This window comes from Chlorocebus sabaeus, chromosome 9 (genome assembly GCF_047675955.1).
Source record: "Chlorocebus sabaeus isolate Y175 chromosome 9, mChlSab1.0.hap1, whole genome shotgun sequence".
NCBI lineage: Eukaryota > Metazoa > Chordata > Mammalia > Primates > Cercopithecidae > Chlorocebus > Chlorocebus sabaeus.
In genome coordinates, this window is record NC_132912.1 from 54,562,481 (window position 1) to 54,574,973 (window position 12,493).

General features: G+C 48.8%; 1 protein-coding gene across 5 annotated transcripts in view; it reads left to right on the forward strand.

Moving 5' to 3' along the window:
- Window positions 1–12,493, forward strand: part of GRID1 (glutamate ionotropic receptor delta type subunit 1) — a 798,312-nt gene that overhangs the window by 150,502 nt on the left and 635,317 nt on the right. For 4 of the 5 annotated variants that reach the window (XM_007962718.3, XM_073019016.1, XM_038008970.2 and 1 more), the window contains one exon: window positions 6,727–7,011. In XM_007962718.3, coding sequence (XP_007960909.1) covers window positions 6,727–7,011 — 285 coding nt within the window. Of the gene's footprint in view, window positions 1–5,970; window positions 6,203–6,726; window positions 7,012–12,493 lie in introns of those variants that run through there. The other variant, XM_007962723.3, reaches the window with a different exon arrangement.

The window sequence follows — 12,493 nt, forward strand, 5'->3', positions numbered from 1 at the left end:
GCCCTCAACAGGGCCGGACTTAGGGTGGGTCAAACATGCAAGGAAGGTTGATGATTCCATAGAGAGAGGGTATAGATGATGGATCTGGGTGTAGGAAAAGGCCAGAGGAGGGAGCCGCCGGAGCTCAGGAGCAGAGACCAGCCTTAGGAGAAACTTCTCTCTTCAGCTTTCAGCACAGACAGGGAGGTGTGGAGCTCTGGAGGCAGGAAGTCATGCGAGATTGCTTGTGATGATGTTTTCTAATTCATGAAAAAGGCTGTAAGTCATTCGTTGAACTTGGGGAATAAACCTGGGTGGTTCAAGAAGAACAGGGAGAGAGGTGGTAGAGAGGTGTCAGCGTGGGAGCCCTGCTGAGATGGGTGACTGCCATGTGGCCAAGGTCACCGAGTTGCCAGGGTGTGGCGCTCTCTGTGGCCCTCCACTGCTTGCCAGCAGTGTGGAGAAGAGCGTGGGCAGGTTGATCCACCCTGAGTTGACTCCTAGTTAGGATTTCAGCAGCCAAGCTACATAAGGAAAGAGAGGGAGTCTGTAGTGGAGTGACCGTAGAGGAGGAAAGCAGGCTCCAAGGAAGGAGGTGGGGTTGCTGCAGGTCTCTGGGAAGTCGGAGAGTGGGCAGAGAATCACTGAAACACACAGTCTGTGGGACAGGATGTACGACGCCTGTCAAGTGTGTGTCCTGTGCTCTCAAGGGAGGCACCTTCTGCAGGAGCACCAGCTCACTCCAGGGCCCAAGCTCTAGCATTGGCCTCTTACGGCACCACCACCCATTTTATGGTTTTGGTTACCTTTTAAATGTCTTAATAAAAGATGAAACGTATTTACTCTCCATAGATCAATTATTTACTATGAGTTATAACAATACTAAATTTGGTCAATTATTCATCAGCTCTAAAGTATTTATAAATGCTACCTTAATTTGAAGCATTAGCCATTGGAATTCAAATATTAATATAGCTGTTTCCCATTTAAAGGAAGAAACGAAGAGTACAGATAATGAGGGTGACTGGGGGCAGGTGGGTGCTCGTGGAGGTTAAGATTGTTGGAGAAATGAGGTGGCTCATGGAGCAGCCTGGGGGTCGGCAGAGGTGCTGGACTCCCTTGGGGAGATACCATTCCTTCTGGCAGGCAGGGCTGAGCCCGGGTTTGCCCAGAGCCTGGCTGTTTTTTCTGCTGCCCACGGGGAGGAGCTGAGCCTTGCCAGGTTCCTCTGAGGTTAGGGCATCAGGTCATTTCTCCCCAGGTGGAGGCTCTCTCTTGCCTCATCCATTTGGAAACATCCTGCTGCTCTTTAAGGTGGCACCCAGAGGCCGGCTAACACAGGGGTTGCCAGTTGAGGGGGTTGGGACCTCAGAGTAGCAGGGGCTGCATGGGCAGATCTTCTTCCAGGGTGAGCAAGCCTGGGAGCGATGCCTCAAGGGCACCTGACAGAGGGAAAGGCTGAGCTGGCAGTGGCCAGTGTCATGACCGGGGGTGGCACCAGGAACTGTGGGTCTCTTCTAACACATGCCTTCTGGGGTATTGCTTCCCACAGCCTTGTTCTGAGAATGTTCCAGAAATCCCCATGGAGATGGAGAATAGTGGGCATGGATTAGTGATGGTGCCCAGAGTGACCTCAATTTCTGGGGCACCTCTCTCACCTCCAGCACCCACCTGCAGGCACCCAGTGACTTGATGAGTCAAGGATCTGCTTTCAGGGGAGACAGGCGTTGTTCCTGCCTGCCTGCTCCTTCCCTGGGGCCTGCACTGAGCTGGGAGCTGCCCTGGAGATTTCTATCCAGGGACAGTTGGGTAGAGTCAGCCTGGAATCCTGGGTTCTGTCCCTGCTGGCCACTTTCTCTTTGCAGCATTGGATATAGAGGTGCCTGGTGGTCTGGGGTTCTCTTTGCTGTTTGCTCTCTGGCTATGTGGTCCTGGCCAGGCAACTAGCACTCTCTGTGCTGTATTTTTTTTTTTTTTTTTTAACCAGGAAATCAGAAAGCTCACCTGGGGTGAGAGTTACTGAGAGTTTGTCCTATGAAGTGGCCAGTACCTCACCTGACATGTCTCATCCCTGAGAGTCTGCTGTCTGGAAAATTTTTGCCTGTATGGGTGGGATGCGAACATCGTCTCCAGGGAAGCAGGTGGGAATGTGACTATGGATTGTGGAGTTGAATTGGGAATGCTGGCTGCCCCCCACCCTCGCCCCTGAGCTCTGAGTAGCCCTTTCTTTTGTGGAGACCTTCCACTTTCCCAGGACACAGGGTGCAGGTGAGGAGGCTGGAAGCTGCTCATTACAGTTTGTCTTACTTTCTCAGCTGACGGATGGGTCATTCTCAGGGGGCCCTTATCAGTCCATCAAGCCTGTGTTGTAATCAAGAGAGACATCAGCTTTGTGACCATATAATATGGAGGCAAAGAATTATAACAAAAGCTGTTATCCTCTAGAGAGCTGTACAAACATCTTTGAGCATCATCCTAGGTAGTGGTGACTTCCGATTTGCTACTATGTGCGAGGCAGCATGAATGGCCGTCCACATATAAAGACCTTTCATGGCACACGTGGAGCAGCCCTGTGAAAAGGGAGCCATCATCTTTATTTGACCCCCCTAAGAAGAAAGAAAGAAGGAAAAAGAAAGAAAGAAAGACAGAAAGAAATAAAGAGAAAGCCAACCAGTAACCCAGAGAGGACAAGCCCTCACCCACGGTCCCAGTGTGTGACCAGGGCAGGCCCCGGACTCCAGCAGGTGGCCAGGCCTGGTCCTGGGGTTCAGCATCTGTCACAACAACCAGGGCATGCATTGTGTAACATCCCATCACACACAACCTTGATTAAGCTAATAGCTGATTTGGCTTTGATCTGATGTATTTTGATCTTATTATTTTTATGTTAGAAGCCTCCAAATAACCATCATTTCAACAGTGCCCCAATTAGCAGGCCATTCACAGTGGATTGGAAATTGACTCACATCGGGCCTCTCCATTAGCGCCTGGGAGAGGCTTCCAGCCTTAATTACCCACCCTGTTTGTGAGGCCTGGCGCTTACGACGCTGCAGGTGGCTCCATGAGGGGTGGGCCGGCAGCACCCACCTCCATGGGGAGGGTGAGATGGCTCTCGCCTGAGACTAGTAATACTTAAGATCCTGGGCATGACTTTGATGGAGAGATGGGATGTCCAAGGAAGGGGCAGGAGGCTGACATCTGTTCAGCATCTTGTGCACTGTGAGACATTGGCTCTTGCTGTCTGCGTCCTAAGCCAGTGCTCTCATAGCTCTGCTGGGTAGAGATTCTTATTCCTATTTAATAGAAAATGGAGGCTTAGAAAGGGACATGCCCGTGGCTGTGTGGCTACTGACTGGGGGAGCCAAAACTGGAACTTGGGTGAACGTGAGATGCGAATGCTCTTCCCACCACCCTTGGTGAGGTGGTAGCTGGTGAGGGTTCTGCCCGGCTCTATGTCATCGTCAGTCTGCACCCACCTTGTGCTGCTCTCTCTGAGGGAGACCCTGAAAGGTTCTAAATCCTTTCCTTCCTTTGAGGCCCTGGTGCCGACCGCAAATGAATTTACCCTCCTTTGTGTCCCAGGGAGCTTCCTCTCTCTTTCCTCCAGTTGAGTTGCAGAGTCTGTCTCCTCGGTGAATCCTAACCTCCTCAAAGATGGGACCTGTGGTCCTCCTGCTTTTCCCCCTAATAGTGCTTAGGGCAGGGGCTGGCTTGTGGGGGGTGGGGGGTAGGCAGGAATACCAAATGTATGTATGAGACAAGGAGGGCAGTAGCCAGTGGCATGCATGCCCTGATGGGGAAACTGAGGCTCAGAGACATTCTGCAACTTCAAAACCTGACATATATGGAGTGGGGACAGATGATGACCTGGGAGGGAGCCAGGCATGTGGGGCAACAAGAGCCAAAAGTGACTGAGGGCTGCAAGGAGGACTCTCCATGGGAGTCCTGGGATGGGAGAACTCCACAATTGAGCATTGGAGTTCCTGGACAATTTACGTCCCAGGGATATACAGTTTATTTTATACAATTGCTGTTTAAGATTAAAAATGTATAGTATTGGCATTAAAGAGAACATGCACAAGAAAAAATATCCATGTACTGTCGTAGCGCCTTAGCCTTTAGTATTTTCTCTTGCCGTTTTCATGGGTGTGCTTTCTGCCTAGCTGTAATCATAGTTAGCATATAATTTTGTGCCCTGGTATTTTCACATGGCCACCTCTCAGAAGCATTTTCCCCATGTCTGTAGCAATGTTCATTGTGTGGCCTCACATCTCATTGTCTGGAAAATGGATGCAATGATACCTACTCTACACAAATGTCCTGAGAGTACTGTGAATTCACATGTACAAAGGACACTAAGAGAATTTGGCACAGAGGCAATTCTCACACAATAGTCGTTCCTCCTATATAGTTTTCCTACTTATCCATTATCAGAGGATTATTTTTCTATTTAAAAGGAATTATCTGTTTATGTCACAAAATTTTGGCAAAATATAGAAAAGAAAGAAGACCACTTTCAGGTTTCTTCTAAATTGCAGTGACTTTTAACATTTTGCAATATTTCCTTCTGGTTTTTCTTTCATGCATGCTGACGTTTTATTTAATTGATAAAATAAAATACATGTAATTTTGTATCGCTTTCACCTACTTTTTTATGACAGGCACTTTCCCGTGTTATTGTAGTATCTTCTTGAGTAGTTTAAAGGCTGTATATACTTTCAGCAAATGGGGCCCTTTCATAACCACTCACCTATTTGCATCTTTTAGATTGTTAGCAATATTCCAAGAGTACGGATAGTGTCCTCTGAATGGTTTTGGATTGAATGCTGTTCCTATGGTTTGGACAGGTACCCACAGAGGAATTACTGACCGGGGCCATGGAAATTCTTGCATGATATTCTTGCACGAGTCTTTATTGCCTATTGTGAACTGGGCTTAGCACATGTCTGGGAAAGGATAGTGAACACAGCAGGCATGACACTTGTCATCCTGGAACCTGGGGTCAAGCTAGAGAACCAGCCAGTAACACAGGCAACATGTGGCCCATGACAGGGAAGTGCAGTGAAGGGGGATCTTGCCAAAAGGGTCATGAGCCAGTCTGGGGATGCTGAGTCTGAGTTTTGAAGCAAGAGTGAGCATCAAGATTGAAGAGGTGAGTTTGAGGGTCCAGGGTGGACAGTTGGTTGGGATGTAACAGAAAAGGGTATGGTGAGGAGCGTGAGGCTGCAGGCGTGGGAGCTTGCAAGACCACTTTTTCAGGAGTGGACTTTTACTTTATCCCTACGGCTAAAGTAAAACGGGGGCACAGCGGGGCTTTAAACAAGACATGCAATAGATTTCTGTTTAGGAGATAATTCAGCAGACTGGAGCTGGGGTAGGAGAGGGCCAGGGCATCTAGGGGGCTGTGAGATTCACAAGACATCATCATCTCTTGTTTAGCTACCCTTGCTGGTGGCCTTGAAGAGGAGAGAACCATGGGATTTGGTTTCTCGTCCTGCTGGTGCTCATGCCAGTGCAAGGCGAGCGCCCTTGCCCAGAGGGCAGCCGGACTTTGCTGCTGCAGAGTGTGGGGGGACCCTCCCCTTCCCACATGTTCCCCTGCCTCCCACTGCCTTGCTCCCTGGGGTCAGATTCCCCTGTTCTTCTCTCCCTCTCCCAGCCTTACCTGAGGCATTACATAAACCCAAGAGCTCTTGACCGAAAGAACTGCATTGTCAAAAGTCGTTCAAAGTCTGCTGTGTGCAGCAGATGGCCTGCTGCCATTCACAGGCTGTGTTTTGAAACTGCATCTGCTTCTGCACATCCTTGCCATCGCATAAACTATTAGTAAGAAATGTTTGCTTCAAAACTGGTGCAGTGAGTTGCGGCGTTGGGAGTTGCATCTTTCTATTAATTGGTTGATATCCCAAAAAAGTGTAGGCACATGGCTACAAGGGGTGCCTCTTGCAGTTACAGGAGAGCTTGGAAAGATGAGCCCCTGAGCATGTCAGCCCTAGAAGCGGCTGCTGGAGCATCCGTTGCGTTCGTCCTCTGCACCTGTGGTAACTGCCTGAGCAGCGGGAGCGTCTTTCTTTGTTATTGTCAAGTGGCTTTTGAATAATCCTTCTGGAACAACTGCTTCATCTGGGGTTTGGCCCAGTATTTTTATGATATGGATCAAGTGGATTTGGCCAGAAGACCTAGGGTGTCTTTTCTTTTTTTCCTACATCTTGGGTCCTCTTGGGTAAGTGCCTCCCTGACTTTCGGAAGCCATTTAGTCCCTTCAGTCCCAATCAGTTCAGTTCAGTCAACAGTTGTAGAGCACACAGTGTATTCTCCGCCCACAGCTAGGCATGAGGATACACAGATCAACACAATGATGTTTTGGCTCTTAACGGGGCTTAGAGTCTGTTGCCAGGATGGCTAATCTCATAGCTTGGTTGGGGAGTCAGGCAGATTTGCGATGAATCTCTACTCTACCATCCTTCCCTGACTAGCCTAGGGCAAATGGTTTTACCCCTTTTGACTTCTATTTTCTCATGTTAAATGGGTACAAGAATGTCTAGTTGGCATTTTCACCAAGGATGTCAGTGGGGCTGTGCTCATGAAAACTGCTGGCCTGGGCCAGGATGGTTCTTTGTCCTGGAGGGAGGCAGCCTCTCCTGGGAGTCCCCAGGCACGAGCTGCCAGGCATGGGGCCTGCAGGCTGAAGCTGGTGCAGCATCACCCTGATGCTGACCCCTTCCTCTCTCTCTCCTCTCTTTCTAGCCTGTGACCTCATGACCCAGGGGATTTTGGCTTTGGTCACGTCCACCGGCTGTGCATCTGCCAACGCCCTGCAGTCCCTCACGGATGCCATGCACATCCCACACCTTTTTGTCCAGCGCAACCCCGGGGGGTCGCCACGCACCGCCTGCCACCTGAACCCCAGCCCTGATGGTGAGGCCTACACACTGGCTTCGAGACCACCCGTCCGCCTCAACGACGTCATGCTCAGGCTGGTGACGGAGCTGCGCTGGCAGAAGTTCGTCATGTTCTACGACAGCGAGTATGGTGAGTCGTCAGGCAGGAGAGCCAGGGCTGCTCGGGGGCAGGGATGGCCAGATGCTGGGAGACTAGAGAGTGGGTGGGGCCCTGGACTGGTGGTGGGTGGTCTGTGCTGAGTGGGTCTCCAGGTGATAGGGTCAAACCTCAAGCTTCATGAGTCAGGAAGAGCTGCAACAACAGCTACATAGATAGGCACTAGAGTTGCCTAGCAACAACACCTTATCATGATGGCTGAAGTTTGAATCATCTTAGAGGTTTCAATAAAATATTAATAAACTGCTGGCAGGGATCCAAAGGGCTGTGTGCTGGCACAGGTGGAGGCCGGCCAGCATGGTTCCTCCTGGAGGCCTCCTCTCCAAAGAGTGCCCTTCACACTGGACGATTGCCAGGCCTTCCTGGCTCCTTGCCTCCATCCATCCCAATCGGCCTTCAGTTTCAGGGTTCCAGGCTGGGGCAAAGGTCAGGGGGAGGAATGCCCTGAGTGTCATGGAGCCAGGCTGGGGTTGGTGGGTTGAGGACACTGGGTAGGGCTGGACATGGCTTCTTTGAAGGCCTCTCATATGAAAAAAAATCATCATTTTCTTGTTAGGAAACCACAAAATGGGCTTTGGAGAAATGGCTTCAGGTTTTCTTATAACTGCTCTGTAAAAATAGACTAGTCGTAATCCTGAGATAGAATGGTTTCCATGTTTAGTGTTTAAACAATTTTTTTTGAAAATTATGAGATAACTTAGATTTACATGCAATTATAAGGAGCAACCCAGAGAGATCCAGTGTGCCTTTCACCCAGGTTCCCCCACGGTAACATCCTGCATAGCTGTAGTACAATATTGCAACCAGGATTTGATACAGCCCATAGGCCTTGTTCATATTTCAGTAGTGCATGTGATCTTGCAGGTATGGATTTATTGCCATGCATTTTAAAAATCACATGTGTAGATTCCTGTGACCACCAGTCAGGATACAGAGTAGTTCCTTCACAAGGATCCCTATCTACCTCTGTACAGCCACAGACACCCCCATAACATGTTAGAGGGTGTGGGAGACTGATGAGGGTTGGCAGCCCCACGGCCGGTGCCAGGATGGAATGGGTGGACCTTCGAAAGTCCCATTTTGTCTCTGAGTGATATAATTTCTTTGCCAAGAATGTAACTAAGAAAAGAAATCAGCATATGTTTGCATTTGCCTAAATACCCTTCTTCTCTAAGACTGGAATGTTGTCCCCAGCTCTTGAGCAAATATACTGTTTGGAGTCTTCCAGGAAGAATTGAAAGAGCAAACAGTCACTGTGCTGAAATAAAAATGAGGTGGATGGGGACAAGGGTGGGACCCGAACTGGACTCAGTCCAAGACCTGGCCTCTCCCTCCCACGCTCCCACTCCTGCTCAGTCCCTGGCCCTTGGGGAGGAGTTGGAGGCTTTGTAAGAGCCCTAAGTTGCCTGCAGGGATGCGGGGCCAGGCCTTCCCCTGAGAGCCCTTGAGGCTGGTGGCTCAACCCCAAAGTCCAGCCTGCTCTGAGGCTGGGCCCTGTGGAGAGGCATGGACACTGCCGGGGATGGGGGTGCTGTGATCCAGTGTGCCCAGGCCCTTCCCACCCCACTTTCTCTGGGCATCATTGCTCTGTTTCCAATCTGGCCTGCAGACACAGTTTTCCTCTAGAGCCTGGAAGGCGACCTTGATGGGAACCTCAGCTGCTGGGAGGGCAGGTGATCAGCTCTCTAGCCTGCCCACCCGTCTGTGCTCCTGTGACTCCTGCAGACTGAACAAGGCCTGGTGGCACTTGCCCAAGTCCTGTTTTCTTATTACACTCCTTACCCTCACTCTGCTCAAGATGCAGGTCCACAAAGAAAAATGTTCCTGAGCCTCACCTGTCCTACAGAGCTGGCAGCTTGGTTACACGCTCTCGCAGACATGCTCGTCCTGCCCTCAGCCTGCTCTCGGCTTGTCCTGACTCTCATGAGGGCTGGTCCTCCATGAGTGCTGGACTGCCTGGTGAGGCAGTGAAGTCCGGGAGAGTGGCTGTGTACTTCCCACCACAATGGCCCTGCTGTCTGCACGCTGCCTGGCACAGAGTAGCCCCTTGACACATTCATGGATGGGGACATGGAGTTTTCAAGCCATTTTCAAACAAGACAAAGGAGGAATGGGGAGAAAGACAAGGGTACTGGATAGTCTGACCTCTGAATATGAGGTGGCAGGGAAGGGGTGTAGGCTAGGAAATGGGTTTTATTCTGCAGATACACTTCCCCACCCCTCTTCTCTCCTCCACCTGGAATCTACAATGGGACCAAAAGCTGTGTTCCTCTTTTCTGACATGGACACCTTTGCTACCTATGGTGGGGTTGAAGTTAGTTTCCAGTCAGACTGCTCCTTATCAGTAATTCCATAAAGTTACCAAGTGACCAGTAACTTTCATCTGGAGGACCACTGTAGGTGGTTGGTTGAGGCTGCTTGGGAGCTGTGCTGGGAAGGATTCTGAGGCTGTGTGTGGGCTCAGCAGCAGAAAACACCATGGTTGGTCTGTGAGACTTCCATGGTGCAAGAGAGGGATTGGCAGGGACCTGTCATGCTTGCTGGTTCAGACCTGGAGGGTGGAGGTGAGTGGAGAACCCCAGAGGTGGGGTTCTCAGTCGGAAGACAGCCTCAGAGCTGTATACTCATGGCGCTGTCCAGGGTGCTAGCCCTTCTGGCTCTCCGCTTGCTGGAGGCCAGAGACCTCTTTTTATTGGATTCTGTGCAGGACCTCTTGCCTTTGCCTTCCCTGGTCATCGGCCTCCTGATGTGACAAGCAGTGAGGCTTGGTTTCTGCCTCTACACATTTTCTGTAAAATTTTAACTCAGTGCCCAGTGCTCGTCCTGGCTTTCCCCTCATGCCCAGCCCAGCTGCTGCCCATTTCCAACGTGCCTGAGCCAAGGCAGCTCAGCCTATCTGCTGTTTGATGCAGAACATTCAGCCCTCGGAGTGGGAGTGTGGCTGCTCCCTTGGCATGGCTGGCTGTGGCCTGTCCCAGTGTCACTTCTAGGTGGATACACATTGCCTATATAGCCAAGACAAACAGTGCCTCTGGAACGCCTCAGAGCCCCTCCTCCCCCCGACTCACTGCAGCACTAGCTGCAGATGAGCCCAATTAAAAAGCAAATTAAGTGTAAAGACTGTTCTATTCTTTCCAAAGTCAAACAGAAGTGGTTTGGGAATATAGCAACTTTTTTTCAATGCTTCTGCAAGTATCTTTATGTATTTTACTTCACTCTAGCCACCCAACATCCCTCTGAGGTCGGATTATCACTACATTTTACAGATGATGAAAATGAGGCTCAGAAAGGTTCTTTTTGACTTTAGTACCCATGCATTTAGCCAAGGCATCATCCTGTTTCTGTAATTTGGACTTACTAGCCTCTAGCTTCCTGCTGCTGTCCCCAACCAGTCAGAGTTGATGCCAAGAAAAAGGGAGGTAGTTTAGAAGGGACATGACATGCTTTAGGCTGGTGCAGTCACTTCAGTGAGCATCACACATAGGCTTCCTCCTTTGTGGGGCAAGGCCTGATTCTTCCTCATTTGCTCATCAGCCTCCCTTTAAACCCAGGAATGTCCTGCCCCATATAGAGCCTGAGGACTGGGCATTTGAGTCAGGAGTTAGAGATCAGAACAGGAAAAGCCATTGGCTCCAAGACAGAATTTGGCAGAAGGGTGAGAGAGGAGATGGTATGTATATGGTTTACAAGATGTGCCATTTGGTAAAATTCCACTGAAAATACTTGTATGCTTGTTGTGATAGTGAAAGGAAAAACAAAAGAGAAGATGACATTTGAGAGAGAAAATTTGCAACATTAAAATACCAAAAGTTTGGATCGAAAAGAATGGAGAACTTTCTGAGTTGCCACTTCAAATGCTGGGATATTCATGTGTGTGTATGCATTGGCAGGGGCCGGGGTGGGGATGTGCTAGTAGCTGTATCAACAATTTCCCTCTAGCGAATAAATTTGGATGAAGGTTGTAATTATGATGAGCTCTTAGATATCACTGACTCATTCATTCAACAAATATTCACGGAATCCCTACCGCATGCCAGGTATTTTGCTAGGCACTCATTTTCAATGAAGACACAGATGGGTGGAGTAACTTGGCTAATGTTGCATGGACTGGCATTGGAAGTCAGGGCCCAGGGGCCCAGGGGCATCTCCAGGGCACGGCAGTCGCTCTTGGCCTCTGGGCTAGCTTGCAGACTGGGGATGGGTTGGAAGCTGGGATTCCACAGAAACAAAACATCAGGGCTCTGTATGAGTGACTAGTATCTATTTGTGCCAGTTTAAAAATTATTTTTTAATTGAATGCTACACGTGGTTACAATGTATATGTTCAATTAAAAGACTGATAACCTGAAGACTCATGAACGCACAATCAGTTTAAAAAATATCAAGGAGCCCTTGTGTGCTTCACCCTGACCATGTCTCCCTTACAGAGGGACTTAAACACTCTCCTGATTGTGTGCTAACAAGTCCCTCGCTTTCCTTGATATATTTTTTTTCTTTTTATGTGTCTGAAGTTTTGCCAAGTTGTATCTAAGCATGGAAATTTTAAAATTATGCCTCATATTTTTAAAACACTGTACATGTATTTCACTGTTTTAGAGGATCCCAAGCCAATGTCTTTTTTTTTTTTTTTTTTTTAACTTTTATTTTAGGCTTAGTGGTACAAGTGCAAGTTTGTTACATAGGTAAACTGGTGTCGTGGGAGTTTGTTGTATAGATTATTTCATCACCAAGATAGTAATTCTAGTACCCATTAGTTGTTTTTCTTGATCCTCTCCCTCCTCCCACCCTCCAATCTCCACCCTCCCTCCACTCTCCACCTTCCCATAGGCCCCAGTGTGTGTTGTTCCCCTCTGTGTGTCCATGAGTTCTCATGATTTAGTTCCCACTTAGAAGTGAGAACATGCCCTATGTGGTTTTCTGTTCCTTAGTTGGCTCAGGATAGTGGCTTGCAGCTCCATTCCTTGATAGTTTTATTATACAAGTATGGGGCCCATGGTTGGTTTGCGACTCGTATATGTGGAATAACACTTCTGCGTGCTTCTGGGATTTTTTTTTATTTTCACTCATCATTAGGTTTTTGAGATTCATCCGTTTGATACAGGTCGGTGTATTAATCATTTTTATTGCTGCACTGTATGCTCTGATTCATTTATCCACTTTATTGTCCATAGGCATTTGTGGTGTTTCCAGGATTTTGTTATTACCAACAATACTGATAGGAACATTTTCATATTTGTCTTTTGGTGTTTGTGTGCAAGTTTTTCAGGGTCTATTCTGAGGAGCAGAATTGCTGGACTGTTGGGTCAATGCATATTTCACTTTATTAGGTTAGATCAAACTGTTTTCCAAAGCATTCCTAGCGATACATACTACCACCTGCAATATGTGAGAGTTCCCCAAGTCCCCTAACCTCACCAACACTTGTCTTCTTGTTACTTTTAGGTTTCTAGTCCAA